The sequence below is a fragment of the Canis lupus genome, chromosome 32 (genome assembly GCF_048164855.1).
Source record: "Canis lupus baileyi chromosome 32, mCanLup2.hap1, whole genome shotgun sequence".
NCBI classification, from domain to species: domain Eukaryota; kingdom Metazoa; phylum Chordata; class Mammalia; order Carnivora; family Canidae; genus Canis; species Canis lupus.
In genome coordinates, this window is record NC_132869.1 from 27,122,120 (window position 1) to 27,141,567 (window position 19,448).

General features: G+C 39.5%; 1 protein-coding gene across 1 annotated transcript in view; it reads right to left on the reverse strand.

The window, feature by feature from the left end:
- ADAM10 (ADAM metallopeptidase domain 10) overlaps nt 1-18,136 on the reverse strand; it is a 126,594-nt gene extending 108,458 nt beyond the window's left edge. Inside the window, exon 1 of the mRNA XM_072808864.1 lies at nt 17,814-18,136. Coding sequence (XP_072664965.1) covers nt 17,814-17,868 — 55 coding nt within the window. The 5' untranslated portion in view covers nt 17,869-18,136. The remainder of the gene's footprint in view (nt 1-17,813) is intronic.
- Between the last annotated feature and the right edge of the window lie 1,312 nt (nt 18,137-19,448).

A 19,448-nucleotide genomic window follows, 5' to 3' on the forward strand; every position in this document is an offset into this window, starting at 1 on the left:
AGTGATGTATCCTCAGTGCGTAGAACAGTGACACAGAAAATGGGTACTCAATAAATATTTAAGAATGAATGAATCCCAAAGGGATGTATCACTCTTATGTTTATAGCAACATTATTAACAACAGTCAAACTATAGAGAGAACCCATGTCCATCAACTGATGAATAAAGATGTGTATATACAATGGAATATTATTCGGCCATCAAAAAGAATTAAATGTTGCCATTTGCAATGACATGGACAGAGCTAGTGTTTTATGCTAAATGAAGTAAGTCAGAGAAAGACAAATACCATATGATATCATTCATATGTGAAATTTAAGAAAGAAAAGAGATGAACATATAGAAAGTGGGGAGGGGAAAGGAGAGAGGGAAACAAACAAAAAGTGATTCCTAACTATAAAGAACTGAGGGATGAAGGAGAGATGTGAGTGGGGGATGGGCTAAATGGGTGATGGGTATTAAGGAGCACACATGTTCTGATGAGCACTCTGCGTTACAAGTAAATGATGAATCACTTAAGTCTACCAGAAACCGATACTGCACTATATGTTAAAATTTTTTTTTAAAAATTAATGAATCCACTCAATGTTTCATGGAAATTTCTATTTTCATTCATATTTATGAAGAAAGGAGTCTATATCTTGCTGATAAAAGCAGTACAAATCAATCATCAGAAAATATGTGGTCTAATGATACTTACCAAGAAGAAGTACCAGAATTTCTACCAGGCCCAGCATTTGCAAAATGCAATTTGTTAAAATAAAATTATTACAGGTTTATTCAGCAGGTAATTTTTTTCAAAATCTTCTACTGATGCTACAACTGCATTTTAGTTGCATGTCTCTGTAATTACATATGCAGTTTTTATCACCATTTTGCATGACTTTCTGGACAATTATAACTCTCATAGTCCCGTTGCAACTAAGTTTTCAATAACCATGGCAGGTCAACATATCTAACTTTATGTTCTAACAGTTTAGCAAGCAGTTTCTTTATTTATAAGTAGAACTAAACTTCATGAGTTAGAATCCCAGCTTTACCACTTACTTAATTTAGGGATCTTGGAAAAGCTACTTAATCTCTGTGCCACAGTTTCTTCCCCATCTGTAAATCAGGTGAAATAGCAGTCTCTGAACCTAAAATGTTTTTACATGGATTAAAACAACTACATAGAGAAGCCTGGGTGCCTCAGTGGTTGAGCATCTGCCTCTGCCCAGGGCGTGATCCCGGAGTCCTGGGATCGAGTCCCACGTCAGGCTCCCTGCAGATAGCCTGCTTCTCCCTCTGCCTATGTCTCTGCCTATGTCTAAGATAAATAAAATCTTAAAGATTTTATTTATTTATTCAAGAGAGGCACAGAGAGAGAGAGAGAGAGAGAGAGAGAGAGGCAGAGACACAGGCAGAGGGAGAAGCAGGCTCCGTGCAGGGAACCCGACGTGGGACTCGATCCCAGGACTCCAGGATCACGCCCTGGGCCAAAGGCAGATGCTCAACCGCTGACACAACCAGGCATCCCAAATAAAATCTTTAAAATATATATATATATAAGGCTTAGAATAGTGTACAGTATATAGTAAGTAAAAATTCAGTAAATTATGGCTAAATTATCTAATTTAACTGTTATAACAACTGTACAGAACAAGTATAATTAATCTTAAAATGAGGCACAGAGAGGTTAAGTGATCCACCTAAGACTACAAAACTTCCCTAGCTCTAACATTCTATGAATCTAAATTTATTCCAAAATGAAAATGGGTTTTTAAAAGTTTCATCTTGGGGTGACTGCCTGGGTGGCTCAGTTGGTTAGGCTGCCTTTTGACTCTTGGTTTTGGCTCAGGTCATGATCTCAGGGGTCACGGGATCAGGCCCTGGAGTGGGATTCCACACAAAGCAGAGAGTATGCTTGAAGATTTTCTTCCTCTGCTTCTCCACCTATTCATGCACATGTGCACTCTCTTTCTCAAAAAAAAAAATAAATAAATAAATCTTAAAAGTTTCTTCTTAACATAAAGTTAATAAGTTAACAATAAAGTTTATAAGTTTTATTAAGTATAATTAGATAAGCATGAAGACACTCTACATTTCCCCTTGGAGTCTAATCTGGAGCAGGGAATGACAACTGATCAATGATTTAAAAATAACACTTTTCAGGGGCACCTAGCTGGCTCAGTCTGTGGAGCAAGTGACTCTTGATCTCAGGGTTGTGAGTCTGAGTCCCACGCTAGGTGTAAAGATTACTTAAAAATAATCTTAAAATCTTTTTAAAAAATAACATTTTAAAAAACAGGAATACATACTAGTTGGTTTTTACAGAAAAAATTCTAACTCATTCAACCTAGTTTTTTAATTAACAGAACGTTAAAAAATACTCAGTAAGCAAAACCAATACACTAACAAAAATGGTAGTTTCATTCCTCTTTATTCTTTTTTCATTCTTCTTTAAAGTCAATTTAGGTAAAAAGACTAATTAGAAACTTTCAAAGCTTTTTTCTAGATGTACTTAGAAACTTAGGATTCTTACATAATTCTCTATTTTTTTAAAGTTTTTTTTTTAATTTATTTATTCATGATAGACGGGGGAACGGGGGGGGGGGGGGGCAGAGACACAGGCAGAGGGAGAAGCAGGCTCCATCCTGGGAGCCCGACAGGGGACCCAATCCCAGGACTCCAGGATCACGCCCTGGGCCAAAGGCAGGCACTGAACCACTGAGCCACCCAGGGACCCCCATGATTCTTACATAATTCTTAAAAAATAAACCCATTTAGTTCAATATTCATTTACCTATTCACTTGACACGTATATAATGGGCGCTTACTAATATCCTAGACAGTGTTTCAGGTGCTGGGAATACAGCAGTGGACAAAACAGTTACTGACCTCATGAAGCTTTACTTTAGAGAAGGATGATGGACAATAAAATAAGTAAATAATTTTAGATGGCTCTAAGAGTGTTATCATCAGGTTAGCAAATAGAATGCCAAGGAAAGGGTTGGTCTTTTTACATGAAGTAATTGGAAGACCTCACTAACATCTGAGCAAAGACTTAAAAGAAAGCTAAGTACAATAACGTAAGTGTACAGTAGTCCTTCTCTTCCCATATTTGAAATGGATACATTCCAAGACCCCCAGTAGGTGTCTGAAACAATAGCACCAATCCTGGACAGATGGTTTTTCCTATACATACATATCTATGATAAAGTTCAACTTATAAATTAGGCATTATAAGAGATTAACAATAACTAACAGTAAAATAGGACAATGAGAACATTGTAATAAAAGTTATGTGAATGTGGTATCTCTCTCTCAAATACCTTACTGTATAGTAATCACACTTCCTTCTTGTGCTGATATGAGATGATAAAATGCCTATGTGATGAGATAAAGTGAGGTGAATGACATAGGCATTGTGACAGAGAGTTAGTCTAATACTGACCTTCTGACGCTAAGTCAGGAGAATCATCTACTTCTAAACGGGGGTGGACCCTGGGTAAACTGAAACTATGGAAATTGAAACTACACTTACCACTACTGAATTGCACAAAGTGGTCATGATGATAAATTTTGTTATGTGTATTTCACCACTATTTTTAAAGTAGTTTTAATTTAAAAATGAAAAAGAGTAGATACTACAGCAATCTAGAAGGGAAGTGTTGCATGTAAAAGGACCAAGGAGGGCAAAGTCCCTGAGATAAGAACAAACTTGCCATTTTTTTAGAGGTCCGTGTAGCTGGAGCAGAAACAAAGGGGGGAACTATAGAGGTACAGCAGAGGAGATAAGCATACAATATACATCATATAGGGCCTCACAAGCCACTTAGAAGAACTCTGGCTTTTACTTAAAATAGTAAGCCACTGAATGGGGTTTTTTAAATTTTCTTATTTTGCCACTGTTTTTTTTTTTTTTTTTTTTGAAGTGCAATTCACATAACATAAAACTCACCGTTTGAAACATCTTAAAGTATACAATTTGCCAGTGAATGGTTTTGACAAAAGGAGTACCTTTTGAACCGGATCACATTGACTGCTATGTTGAAAAAAAGACTAGGAGAACAAGAGAACAGGGAGAAAGAACAGTTAGCAGAGTTTACAGTAATTAAATTGAGATGGATGCTGGCTTGTATCAATCAGGGTAGTAGCGGTAGAACTAGTGAGAAGTATTCAAAATCCACACATACTTTGCAGAAGGAGCTGACAAGAACTGCATGCAAAGGGTACGAGAAAGAATAAAGAATAAAGTTTTTGGCATGAGCAACTGAAGACTGGAGCTCCCATTAATGAGATGGCAAAGACCACAGGAGAAAAGGTATGGTGTGAGGGGAATCAGGCGTTTGGTTTTGGACATGTTGAGATCCCCACTAGCTATTTAACCCAATATATATAGTTGGGATACAGGAAGCTGGAATTCAAGGGAGAGGTCTGGGCTAGAAATACAAATAAATATGGGGGTCATCACTATATTAGGGGTTATTTAAAGCAACTAATAAGTAAATCCAGGAACAGAAACTACTTCTTCCAAAGGTCTGTTAAAATTCAAGTTAGCATGTGATTTGTGAAGACTATTTTCTTCCTCTAAGTCCTTTATTTTCATGAACTAGATTTGTACAAAAGGAAACACAGCCATCAATTCTATGAGTAAAAAACAAAGTAATAATGAAAAAGAACTAATGTTCTATGTTGCCTCTGAAAACAGACCTGGAACTTTTCTTATCACTCTGATATAATATCCATGCAAGGCAAATGAAAGAGAAGGTTACCCAAGAAGGACTCCAAGGCTGTTACATCCTTTTATTCCTTCTAATAAAGAACAGAATACTCACTAACGAGGTTCTCATGTAAAGTCCTTAGCAGTGGAGAAACAAATCTGTTACCCCTCAATGATGAAAATAAAATACATTTAACCTGAAGTACAAGTAAGATGTTAGTAATCTGACATCAGTGGAAAATAACAGCTTCCATTGAGGAAAATTTCTAGATAACTGAAGTTTATCTATGTCCAAATATCTTTCCATTTGAGCCATCATAAATTTTTTCCTCAACTTTAACAGCACCTTTAACATCGTCATAACGATGTGATAACCTTAGGCTATTATGTTATTGGGCCATTGTTCCTACATAAAACAGCTCCAGCCTGCAGTATTCTGTCAATGTCTCCTCATTTCTCTACGGTTACTTTATTTTACCCATACGTAAAAGCATACCAACGTTTTGCCTTCTGGTCCTTAGTTGAAGTTGACAGAAATCTGGCCTTCAGAAAGCATGTAATAAGTTCACGTGGTGCCTAGTACTTTTAAGCTTCACTGGAAATTTGAACATCCCCACACTTAAAAAGAGAAAGTAATCTTATTTAGTAATGTATTTAGTGGTACAACTTACTTTTGAATGGTTCCAAGGAAAAAATATATAAATAAATACATATTTTTTACATATATTTTTACAAATGAGTGATAAAGCAAGCATGGCAAAAGACAACCATTAATAAATTTAGGTCAAAGGTAGACAAATGTTAATTGGACTATATATACTTCCAACCTCTCAAAAAGTATAGAAGCTTTTAAGATACAAAGTTCAGAAAAAACATAGTATATATTGAGTATAAATGGCTATGTGTAAAATTGGTGAAGGATAACTAGACTGGCTCTAATAAAGAAAACAATTAATTTTCAAATTTATTTGAAAAAACTGGGGAAAAAGTGAAGCAATACCAGAAAATCACCTAGTTTGCAAGAGTAGTAGAAAAATGGCCAGGAAGTCCTAAGAAGTAGGAAAAAACATAACTTGGTCTCCTTGCCACAGAAGAGTTTAGAAAGTATCTTCCTTTTTACAGTTTGAGAATAACAGTATTTTTATTTCTTGTAACTTTTTTCAGTCTGGTGACTCTGGATATCAATTTTTATTAAAGATAACTTGCTTTAAAAAAAGTTTTCTTTTCTGATTACTTTAGAAATATATAAATTATATCTCACCATTCAATGATTTAACATGTATCCTCAAGCTTTTAAAAATGAACACACACAAATTTATAACACAATTGATATGGTATTACGAATAAATATATATTTATTTATAAGGTGCTTTCCTCTCCTTAATTGTATAAACATTTTCTAATGGAAAGAAAACAAAAACAAAAAACAAAAACCTTGTAAAGAACTTGACTGACCAAAAGCCAAATGGCTCAAATATTATAAGTACAAAGAGTCTAAATTGATTCCAAAATGATTCAATCTTAGTACTAAGGCAGAATCTAACAACTTCACCATCCAATGTCTTTTAAAGCATGAGATATGTTTCTTAGAGGTAGTATAGTGTTTAAGAGCATGAATTTGGGGCAGCTCGGGTGGCTCAGTGGTTTAGCGCCACCTTCAGCCCAGGGCTTGATCCTGGAGTCCTGGGATCGAATCCCACGCCAGGCTCCCTGCATGGAGCCTGCTTCTCCCTCGGCCTGTGTCTCTCTCCCTCTGTGTGTGTGTGTGTGTGTGTGTGTGTGTGTGTGTCTCATGAATAAATAAATAAAATCTTTATTAAAAAAAAAAAAGCATGAATTCTGGAGTCAGACTGACCGACCATATTCAAATCCTAGTTTTCCTCAATTAATTGCTTTTTGATTTCTCTGACAATTGAAGAAATTACCCTCCCTGATCCTGCTCCCATGTTTGTGAAATGAAAATAATAGAACCTATCTTACAGGGATGTTGTAAAGATTAGGTTAAGACACAAAATACCCTAAGAACAGTGCCTGGCATTTAATAAGTATTCCATTAATGCTAGACATTATGAATATTTTCCATAGTTCATGGGTTGGTAGCATCTTACTTTCCAGGAATGTTGCAAATAAAAGCTTCATTCCCAACTTTTGAATCCAAAACCTACAATATTCTGTTCCAATCTTTTTTTTTTTTTTAGGATTTTATTTATTTATTCATGAGAGACAGAGAGAGAGAGAGAGAGAGAGAGAGAGAAAGAAAGAAAGGCAGAGACACAGGCAGAGGGAGAAGCAGGCTCCATGCAGGGAGCCCGACGGGGGACTCGATCCCGGGTCTCCAGGATGAGGCCCTGGACTGAAGGTGGCGCTAAACCGGTGAGCCACCCGGGCTGCCCCTAATCTAAATTAAATATAAGAATAGGGCAAAATACGTAGAATGAAAATTTCATTAACATCAAGATGAAAAAATAATCAGAATATATCTTGCTGATGATGGGTCAACATCATCATCTTTGTGTGGGATAGCAATACTACATAAACTTTTTTTCTATCTGTATCAAAGAAATTTTATTCTACAATTTTTAAAATGGGGTAAAAAAATCTGCAAACATGTTTTGACATTACAGATCTTCCTATTTACAGAAAAACTCAATTACAATAAATGAGAAGATGTGTAAGAAGAAGCTAAGGCTGGCACATTTCCATTCCTCAGAAAAATTACTTGTAATCAAGTTGTTTTCAACAGACTTTTCACTTGTATAATTCTAAAATTAAGTACCAAGAGCATTTTTCCCCAACATAAAAGTGTATTTCCTTCCTGAGAAACTTGAGTCATCAACTCTGTCTTAGACATCATACTGTGTTGACCAATGCTTCTTATATTTGATATATATTCACTCTGATCTGGAAGCACTAAATACCACTAACAAAATTGTTCTCTTGTATGACAAAGGTTGACTTCCAGGAACTATCATGTCCTATATTTCAGCAATATATTTAAGTACATTTACTACACTCTTAGAAAAAAGTTACTTCTATACGGTGACTTCAAATTTAAGCCACAGTATCAATTTCTTCACCAGAAATGAGTCAGATCATTTTCTACAAGCAAATATCTATACCTAACAGTTCCAATGAAAGTTTAAGATAGTAGGGTGTGTCCTAATTATAAGCATATTTCAACACACCCATTTATGACACGAGCTGGTTTCTAAAAATTAAAAATAATAAAAACTAGCTGGCTCAGAAGTTAAAATTAGTAGCTCTTTTTTAAATTATAAACTAAATCAATCACAAAGGGCACAAAACACCAATGATTATAATATACTGGATGTATTAAATTTCCACCACTAACGTATGAAATACAACTTACAAATCCCAAAATGAAACATGTACATAATTTAGATTTCCATGTTCATTTGAAATGTCTTTATACCATTCAAATAAGTGCAGATACAAGTACAGACAGTAACCCATGTAAGGGACTGTGACTTTGAACCTACCTAAATAAAAAACACACACACACACAAAATGGGTTCAGCCACAACTCCCCTGTTGGTGTATTATCTACCCCACACCTGCATTTCATCTACCCCACACCTGCATTTCATCCTAAGCCCACTCTCATTACTTCACCCTTCTCCCATATGACATCCCAAAGGATCTACCTCTACCTCCTCCAGGAAATTTGGATGTGCAAATAAAGCAATTCTGCCAAAGGGGTTAATGATGATAATAATAAGAGGAAGGGGGAAGAGTACAAAAAAGAGGTGAAAGTTTCTGAGAACTTACGAGTTAAAATTTTGAAGAAAATGTTTTGTGAAAGGTTGAAACTGAGTAGAACTAATTCTGAAGATAGATTTGCAGAAGCTGCTGGCTGAGTCCTTTAAAGCTACCCCACAGAAACTAAAATCCTATTAATCTATGGCTTTTCTGGGTTAACAAGCAACTGATTTGATTTGGTTTTTAAATAATCCTCATGAGTTATCAGTTATTCAATCGCTATTATAAATTAACAGAATCAGATTTACTTTCCAACCACAAACTGGAAGATGAAGAATGGAAAATGCTGGAAGATAAATGATAAAGTCAATTTTTCAGAGCTGCAGCACATAGAACACTAGGAGAAAAAAAAGGTTTGAACAAGATAGAAATACGTAAGTTTATGAAACTTGAGTAACCAATTAAGACAGCATGCTATCAGAAATTAAAAAAAAAAAAAGTAAAAAGACTCAAATTTCCTCTATAGCAGGCTTTCTCATCCTTGGCACTACTAACATTTTGGCCAGAGAACTCTTTGTTGTGGGGGGCTATCTTGTACACTGTTAGATGTTTAGCAGCATCTCTGGCCTCTACCCACTAGATGCCAGTAGCATCCCTCCAGGTATGACAACCAAAACTGTCTCTACTTATAAATATTTCAGTGTCTGCTCTGTAGATATGTTTTAACTATACATAATTTTTTGAAGGATACAAAACTGCATAAATACTACAATGCAAATTCATAATAAGCATTTTAGAAGACTGAATAATTAATATTAAGAAGTGATAAAATTGTGCCAAAGAACTGTGGATTTTCTTAAATTCTATTTTCTAATGCTCAGTATCAACTTTCTAGCATTTCAACCTCTAGAAATACATTTTATCCATCTATATTTTGAAACTAATAGATTCCAAATAAAAGTAGGCCTGGAAACAACATAATTTTTATAATATTTGTATAACATTTTACAGTCTCTTCAGCTTTTTTACAAACTTATCCCAATTAATTCTCAGGAAAAGAGATAGCAAGTATATATCCCGCTCAATTGGTAAGTATAGGATTCTACTTGTATTCTTATGAAAACTAAATCCAAAGTTCAAATATGTGTATGTGTATCCCTTGGTATCAATGAAAGCAAAGACAAATAGAAAATTCTGCTCCAAAAATCATATATGTACATTTGCCTCAAATGAAAGACCACATTCTTTTCCCAAATTTGTCTCTAAAATAAGTTCAGGGCAGCCCGGGTGGCTCAGCGGTTTAGCGTCGCCTTCAGCCCAGGGCGTGATCCTGGAAACCCGGGATCCAGTCCCACATTGGGCTCCCTGCATGGAGCCTGCTTCTCCCTCTGCCTGTGTCTGTCTGCCTGCCTGTCTCTCTCTCTCTCATGAATAAATAAAATCTTTTTAAAAATAAAATAAGTTCAAAATTCACATAAAATCAAAAGTATCAAGCATATTCTCGAACCAAAGAGCCTAATTCCAACTTGATAGTAAATATACACCTGCAAAAAAATACTTGTTAATGTATCTTTCATTCTCAAGCGCCTGGGTGGCTCAATAGGTTAAGCATCTGACTCTTGATTTCAGCTCACGTCTTGATCTCAGGGTCATGAATTCAAGCCTCGCACTGTGCTCCTCACTGGGGCAGAGCCTACTTTAAAAAAAACTAACCTCTCTCTTCCACTCCAAATTCACCCAACTTCTACCTCACAACTCCAGAGCAGTGCTTCCCAAATGATGAGCCAATTTTTTTTTTAAAGAGTGTGATGTAGAAGAGAACAGTTATTTTTTATTTTTTTTTAAGATTTTATTTATTTATTCATGAGAGACACACACAGAGAGAGAGGCAGAGACACAGGCAGAGGGAGAAGCAGGCTCCACGCAGGGAGCCCGATGTGGGACTCAATCCGGGGTCTCCAGGATCCGGCCCTGGGCTGAAGCCGGCGCTAAACCGCTGAGCCACCCAGGCCGCCCAGCCAAATATTTTTGAAACACTATGCAAAGTTTTAACCAATCCCCAACAAAAAATATTGGATTGCAAGTCAGATAAAATCCCAGATTCTTTTTTTTTTTTTTAAGATTTTATTTATTTATTCATGAGAGACACAGAGAGAGAGAGAGAGAGGCAGAGACACAGGCAGAGGGAGAAGCAGGCTCCATGCTGGGAGCCTGACGTGGGACTCGATCCCGGGTCTCCAGGATCAGGCCCTGGACCAAAGGCAGACGCTCAACCACTGAGCCACCCGGGCTGCCCAAAATCCCAGATTCTGACACACAGCCCAAACTAGAACCTATCTAGATTCAAAATCTTAAAATGTCTTACTTTCAACTTCGAAGACTAGGTCCTCTAAGCTTTATAAAGCCACACTGTCTCCGATGCAACAGCCTCTAAGATCTAAATTCAACAGAGTGAGGCTTCAATAAATTTTGTTCGTTTCATATTAAACTTCTGCCAAGTTTTATCAGTTTTTCTTTCATGGGATTTTTTTTCTATCCTTATTTAGTTCTACAATCACTACCCTAATACAGGACTCAAACACACAATTCATCAAGCAACTAATTTATTCCTTACTGTATCATATCCCAACTCCTCAACGACTCCAACCAACATTCCATAATACTCTACCTTACAGTTATCATGGCCTAGTATATGAGTAATTGGAGTTTCCGGTGTCATGGCCCATTTAGCACTTCTCCCTATTTTCTGCCATGGACTCTCCACTCCGGGCAGGTAAACCTACAAGCACCTTACTAGATTATGCCATTTTTTTTTCTCAAAAAGCTTTCCCCAACTGGGGAAATAAATCCTCATTTCAACTGCAACTACAATACATAATTGGAACTATATTTTTATAACTTGGCATTTCTGTCTATGCTGACAAACTCAGTGTTTTTTAGTTCTCACTCAAGACTGTAGCTTCATGACTCCTACTAACCACAGACATACAATAAACTGGTGACTAAACAGCAATGTTCTCGCTGTACACATTCTCACACTGTTTACTTGAAACTGTAATAGCTTCAGAATGAATTCACCCAGTATCAAAGGGAGTCTACGTTCTCTAAGAACTATTCCCGGCATTGCTGTTTCCTACAACCTATTGAGACAGGACTGCCCCCACCAATACCAAGGCAAAGGCTTCACACTGCTGAGTAGCAATGTTATTGCCCTCCTAGGAACTGAACAGGTAGGATTATTACAGTTTTCCCATTTATTATTAATATTGCTCTCTTTTCCTAGTGTAAAGATTGACAGTTAAATGAGTTAGAAATACTACTACTGGATTTTTATTCACAAAAAAAAGAGACATTTTAGATTTGCTTGGAAGGATCACTAACAATTGTTAAATAAGTCAATTCCTCCAAAATGAAACAAAAAAAGAAACCTGGGGCTCCTTACCCAAGCATGTCACATAGAGTTGCCCATGAGCAAATAGACCAAATGCAAATCAACTCCTAGAATTTGGAGCATCCGCCCTGTGACTTGGGGCTCAGATTTGAAACCACCATGTTCTTTCTATCCACAGTCTTTTGCATCTACAATTTGTCTCCCCCAATTAGTGGCCACTCAAGCCTCTCATGGAAACTTGAGTTAGCAGCTATATCCAATGACTACTTGCTCTGCCCCCTAACTTCACACAAATTCCATTTTTGTTACTCTACATATATATTTTAAGCTAGACTATCCCAAAAAATACCTTCAACTTTGGCAAAAGTTTTCTAACCATTAGAATGTGATACAATTCAAAGACAGACAAATTTTATGCAAAACACAAAGTCACCAAACCTGTAACACACAACAGTTAACCTTACTACAAACTAACATTAAAACACAGTATCAGGGATCCCTGGGTGGCGCAGTGGTTTGGCGCCTGCCTTTGGCCCAGGGCGCGATCCTGGGGACCCGGGATCGAATCCCATGTCGGGCTCCCAGTGCGTGGAGCCTGCTTCTCCCTCTGCCTATGTCTCTGCCTCTCTCTCTCTCACTGTGTGCCTATCATAAATAAAAAATAAAAAAATAAAACACAGTATCGGAAGCCTGTCAGCCACCTTTCATCTAATTGCTCTTTCAAATGTAGAGAATATTTTACTTAACTTACAATTTGCATTCCTGCAGAAGATTTTACAATTGTACATTTTATGGTATGTTTAATATCAATAATCTAGTATATATTAGTTTGGACCCACAGTACTCATGATTCAGATCTAGAAAATGATCTACCTGCAACCAAATAAATGTGATTTGCTGTGTCTTCCTGGTTATTCACCAGGTTTTTTTTTTCTCTCCATTCCACCTTGCCTCATTTTAACTACAAAAATTCATTAGTACATCATCATCCTAATTGTTCAGAACAGGGCAACCTTCACAAGCCAAAACATATATATTAAAAATAAATTTTTAGGGGCCTCTGGGTGGCTAAGTCAGTTAAGCATCTGCGTTCAGCTGGAGTCTTGATCTTGGGATCCAGGCATGATCTAGGGTTCTGGGATTGAGCCCCTCTTTGGGTTCCCCGCTCAGCAAGAAGCCTGCTTGTCCCTCTGCCACTCCCCCAGCTTGTGTGTGCTTGCATTCTCTCTCAAATAAATGAATAAAATATTTTTTAAAAAGTGAACGCATCACTACAAAAAATAAATTTTAAGATATGTGTATATACATAAAGTATATATATATATTTATATATATATAAGTTTATATACGGGAAGCTTGAGTGGCTCAGTAGTTGAGCGTCTGCTTTAGGCTCAGGGCATGGTCTCAGAGTCTGGGGATCAAGTCCCACATCACACTCCCCGTGAGGGGCTGCTTCTCCCTCTGCCTATGTCTCTGCCTCTTTCTCTCTCTCTCATGAATAAATAAAATCTTCTTAAAATTTTTTAAAAATAAAGTTTATATACTTTATTCCACAAAAGATGCAGAACTTATTTATTCCACTTTGCTTGCAAGTGTATCAAGTATGATTAGTTTCCCCACAGAAATTGTGTTAGAAACAAATAATTAGGAGGTGATATCCTCAAGGTTTGCAAAAAAGCCAGGAAATTCAACCAAAAAGTTGGAAGTACAATCACCTAGAGTAAATTTAGAACACCCATTTCATTTGTTTCTGGGAAAATTAAAAAAAAAAAACAGGAAACACAATAGAGCCTGGAATAATAACAGCTGTTCTTTATACTAAACCTCAATCCTTTATGAAAAGATTGAAGCCAGCCCATTTTAAGGACACAGTAAATGTGTATGTAATACATCTTAGAAAAACTTCCATCAAAAACTGCCAAAATTTTACAACTCTGGTCCCAGAGGCTTATCTGGGAATCTTCTCATATCTGAACCTGTCGTTGTCATTTCCCAACAATGTCGAAAAATGTAGCTTATTGTTGAATGTATTATTCCATTTTATGAATTTCAAAGGCAGAGTTTATGTTTACTACCTATTCTTGAAAAAAGGCCTACATTTTTACTTACATGACCCTCATTTTTCTTCCTATGAATTTCACCCAAGTAGAAAAAGGAATGGTTTCTTATTTGCTCACTGAGATAAAGTGATAAAGAAAAAGTATAACCATCATTCTTTAAGGCCTTCAAACTGTTATGAGAACAGAGTTTTAAAAAATATCTAATAATCTTATGCTAGATAAAAAGTATTACGTATGCCACAGCTTTTGTTGACAAAGTTTTAAGACTATTGTAAAAATGAAGAATTAAAAAATACATTAAAAATTGGATAAGAGATAAGTCAAAAAAAATTTTTAAAGATTGGATTCATCTATGCAAGATGAAGCTGAGGCAGAGATGCAAATAACATACTAAGAGGATCCACACAGGTAATTAAAGTGAGTGAAGTAGGCTAAGTGTACTACCAATAGGAATGATAGTAACTGCACTGACTGGTAAGCATATGCCCAGTCTAAAGAGGACAGCTACTGCTTTACCACTCTGCTACAGACAATGGGAATGCAGCCCAGAAGAGCCTAGGTTTCCAATTCTTACAAAAAAAAAAAATCTAGAAACCCATGAATTTCATTAAGGAACTTCCCAAGTTTTTGATGTTGATAAATAGTTGAAACCTAAAGACACTGCGAATCAAACAAAACACATCTCTACGGTGGTTCTGCCCAATGGTCACCTTTAAGCTAGTGGTGAGAACTGCTTTCAAAAAGGTTATGAGGGGTAATGGGTAACAAGTTCAGGCCTCAAGGTCAAGCTGGCTTGGGTTTAAATGTCTAATTCACCATTTAGCAGGTGGATGATGCTAAATAAATTTCTTCAAGTCTATTTCTTCAACTGTAAAATACCACCACTTGTAACACAGAATCAGATACACAGCAGACACAGAAATGTCCCTTACTCTCCCCTCAACCCTGCAAATCCTTTGGAAAATTTAAGAAATCAGATAATGAATAACCACTCTTGAACATCTTAACAAGTTATAAAAAGAATATGAGACATCAGAGGTGCCTGCTATGCCTGTTTCCCTCCACCTACTCAGAGAGGTCCTGTGTATATAGAAAAGATACCGTTAATGTAGGAGATGGCTTGAATGGGCCTTAAAATAAAACAGCTAACTAGATTATCAAATTCAAATTAAAAAGATGAACACACACAAAAAAAATAAATAAATAAATAAATAAAAAGATGAACAGTCAGAAGAACCCTTTAAGAGAGACCAAAAACAAAAACAAAAACAAAACCACCTGTCTCTCTTGTTAACTTCATAGACCCTTATTTGATAGCAGTGAGAGAAATTGTTTAAGCTTAAGCTTTGATATTTTTAATACTTTTGGCCAAACTTCCAGAAAACTTATTTCTAAAGAATGCATGGTACTATTGGATCGAATATACTACTAGAGCTAAAATATCTAAAACAGGCCAATTAATTTTTAAAAAGAGAAAAGACAATTCTCCAAAATATCTATGTTAAAAAGTAATATACATACATAAAAATTGTTTAGGCTTGGTAAACTATTTACTTAAAATAGTTCCAAAAATTTTCTAACATGGTTAAAATAATAATTTTATGTATATACTTGAGTGTGTGTGTCTGTGTGTATGTATATATGTATATATATATATATATATATATATATATATATATAGACATCTCTGGAAATTTTATGTATCTTCCTACAAATAGAACAGACTGGGGCATGTGCTAGAAATGAACAGCATTAGGGAAGTTTAAGTTTTATGATTCTAAACACTTTCATTCTTCAAACTTCCCACTCATCACATTAAAAGAAAAAATTAACACAAAACAGTGATTGATGAATCAGAATGGAGAAGCAACTAAAACCATTTAACTACATAAAAATGATCTATACTTTAAGGTTAAATCCATATTTCCACTACAACTTCTCATCTACATATTCATTTCTTTCCTATGCTAAAACAAATTATGTTCGAGTATATTCTATTCTACATATCATCGCCATATAAACTTTTTACAAACTTGACCCTAAATTTAAATAGCTCAGGTTCATATTTTAAAATAGTATATATTGCAATAAAATCACAAGTATCTCCATGTACCCAAAGCCTACAATCGTGATGCTAATTTCAAAATGAAAGTTTCTGAGTGTCCTTTTTAAAAAGTTCTGCTTAAACATCAAAAAGTAAGTAGCCTTTTAATGTTTAATGCAAAATGATACTTTATAAATGACTGCAGAGTCCTGAATTTAGATTTTTGCGTACCAAGGGTCTTAACCCACAAAAATCAGGCTGTTAATTTACTTCTTCCTCAACCCTCAGGCTACACCAATTCCTATTATTGTTTCACTTTTTAAAAACAAAGGTCATGTTATATACCACCACTGCTCAGTACCTCACTCGTCTGTCTCACTTTGTAGCAGCACCTCACAGAAATCAAGAGTCTAACACCTGACTCTAATCACAAATAGTGGTAACGGGCAGAAGAAATGATTTGTTGGAAGCCGCCTTCTGAACATAAATACAAATGTTAAATGAAAAGCCCCTTATAAAGGGTCTCCAGCACACGATGCTTCTTCAAACTACACATCTACCAGAAGCTCTTCATCTCCTATGTATATTCTAACAAATGAACCCCACGAACTACAACAAAAGTGTAGGTACAGAAAGCATCATTCTCGGACTAGGAACTCAGGACAAGAAGACGCTTGGCTTTGCAATCCTGAGTCCAAGTAACAGAGCAGAACGGGAGCAACACGCTACATAAAATATACGGTGTTCTCTGTCAAATTAGACTAGGCTCGTCGGGAAGCCCTCGGGTCACTTCTTCAATTCGATGCTTTCCGACATACTTGGAAGTTTCTAAGTCTACTTTGGGGCGGATCAAAAACTTCACCTAAAATAACGCACCCTACCAACACGACAACACAGTAATGCAGCTGGTCTAGGATACACGGGAAATAAACGCCGTCTGCAAAACCCGAGTGACCAAGACATTAGGAGCTTACGGTAAGCTGAAGTCCAGTCTGCGGAGTGGGGAAGTTGCCCACGTCTGACAACCCACTCACTGCGCTGCGCTTACTCCACCTGAGGGTGAGCAAAGTCCGGCTGGGCTACCCAGGGGCTGGCCCCAACTCCGACAGACCCAATCCCACCAGCACATCAGGGAGCATCCCGAGACGGCGGACCTTCCTGCCCCAGCAAACCCATTCCCCTGGGCAACGAGACGTTTCCACGGCACGTAAACACGCCCTCCCGAGAGCGGTCTCCGACCGCCCGGGCAGAGGCAGGGCACCCCGCAGGGCGGAAGCGACTTCTCCCAGGCCGGCAGGCAGGGCACCGCGGCCACCCCTCGGCGGGCGGCCCCCCTGCAGACCCGGGTCGGGTCCGGATCGCCGCGCCCGGGGAAGAACAATACAGCGGCCCGGCCGCGCACATCGCAACTTCCCACGAGCCTGCGCGGCGGTTCCCCGCGGCGGAGCGGACTCCGGAATCCGCCACCGGGCAGAGGCGGGGGAGGGAGGGAGAGAGGGAGGGGGCAGGCAGGGAGGCAGGGGGGAGGCAGAGCCCGCCGGCGCCCGGCGAGCGCGCTGGGGGGACTGGAGCCCCCGGCCTGGGCTCCGCGCCGCCCGCCCGCTCCGCCGTCGCCGGGGCAGCGGGGGGCGGGGAAGGCCTCGCCGAGCTCGGAGCCTCCTCGGCCCGCCGGGAAGGGAACGCGGTCGGGGCGCGGGGGACAATAGGGAGCGGGGAGCGCCGCGCGCCCGAGTGGCGCCGCCGGCCGGCCGGGCTGACTGACGCGCTCGCCGCGCCGCGCCGCGCGACTGGGCTCCGCTCGCCCCGGCCGCCGCCGCCGCCGCCGCCGCCGCCGCCACAACCGCCGCGCGGTCCGTGGTGGCCGCCGCGTCCCCGGCGCCCGGGGTCGTGCCTCACCTCCCAGCCCCGCCGCCCAGGAGAGGAGCAGGATTAACACTCTCAGCAACACCATCTTCCGCGGCCGCCGCCTCCTCACGGGTTAACAGCAGCACATCGATCCGGAGGGAGACGCTGGAGGGGCTTGGTCCGGAGTCTCCACGGGAAGCCGGGACCTCCCCCGGCAGGAGAAACGGCGAAGCACCTCCCTCTCGCTCCACTTCAGGGGCCGGCAGAGCTCCCAGCTCCTCCAAAACAGGGACCTCCCTCCCCCTCGTTCGTTTCCTTCCTCCCTTCCCCGCGTTCCTTCCCTCGCTCCTTCCCTCTTCTCTACCTCCCTCCCCCGAGCCCAGGACCTCCGCCTCCTTCCTCGCCACGTGACGCGCGGGATCCAACCCGCAGGCCCGGCCGCACCCCTTCCTCCCGCCCCTCCCCCTCCCCCAGGCGCCCCAGGGGCGCGCGCATGCGCGCGGGGGCCGGTTCCCGGGCTCGCGGGCCCACGGCCGCTTCCTGTCCGCCGCCGGAGAGCTGGGATTGATTGGGCTGGGGGGCGGGGTCTCCCTTGGCCCCGCCCCCAGGCGGGAGCGCGTCTCCGCAGAGCTGCCCGGGCTCTCTAGTTCTTAGGGCTGCTGAGGACCATCCGAAGGCTCGAACGGGAGAGCGAAGGATGTTTCGAGGCCGCTCTCGTCTTCTTCACTTCATAAGGAAGGGAGATTTTTATTTCTCTTTCTGCCCGTGGTGGTGCACGACAGCAACCAAATAAACGAAAGCAAGGTCCCAACAAGCGCCAGCCACCAGTGATCACAACACTTGTAAGGACCTTCAAGCCCGGAAAGGAAAGACACAGCCTATGTTTTGGTTTTGGTTTTTGGTTTTTTGGTTTTTTTGTTTTTTGTTTTTTGTTTTTTGTTTTCAGAATTCTTTAAAAATTTGTTGCAGATCAGGCTTTGGCCATTCTAAATTCGCGCAGCTTAAGCCATACGGCCCTAAATCTCCTGCCCAAAATGTGTCCACTTTATGCCACTCTTTTTCCCAGCTCTGGAGAGAACTCTCTGATCTTCACCCTAACTTCTTTGAAGCTCATGTTTGGTTTCTCAGTAACTCACTTTGGTTCTTTAAACTCTTATTCCCGGATTAGGACCTAAAATTGTAAAACTTCTAGAAGAAAACAGGGGAAAATCTCCTGACACTGGTCTTGGCAATGATTTTCTTCTTATTATTATTATGACACCAAAAGCACAAGCAATAAAAGCCAAATAACTGGGACTACATCAAACTAGAGAGATTCTGCAGAAGGAAAGAATCAGCAGAATGAAAAGGCAACCTACCCAATGAGAGAAGATACTTGTAAATCGTGTTTCTGATACCTGGTTAGTATCCAAAAATATATAAAGAAATTCTACGGGATCCCTGGGTGGCGCAGCGGTTTGGCGCCTGCCTTTGGCCCAGGGCGCGATCCTGGAGGCCCGGGATCGAATGCCACGTCGGGCTCCCGGTGCATGGAGCCTGCTTCTCCCTCTGCCTGTGTCTCTGCCTCTCTCTCTCTCTCTCTCCCTGTGTGACTATCATGAATAAATAAATAAAATCTTTAAAAAAAAAAAATTCTACAACTCAGCAGCAAAGAAACAAACTATCCAATTTAAAAATAGGCAGAGG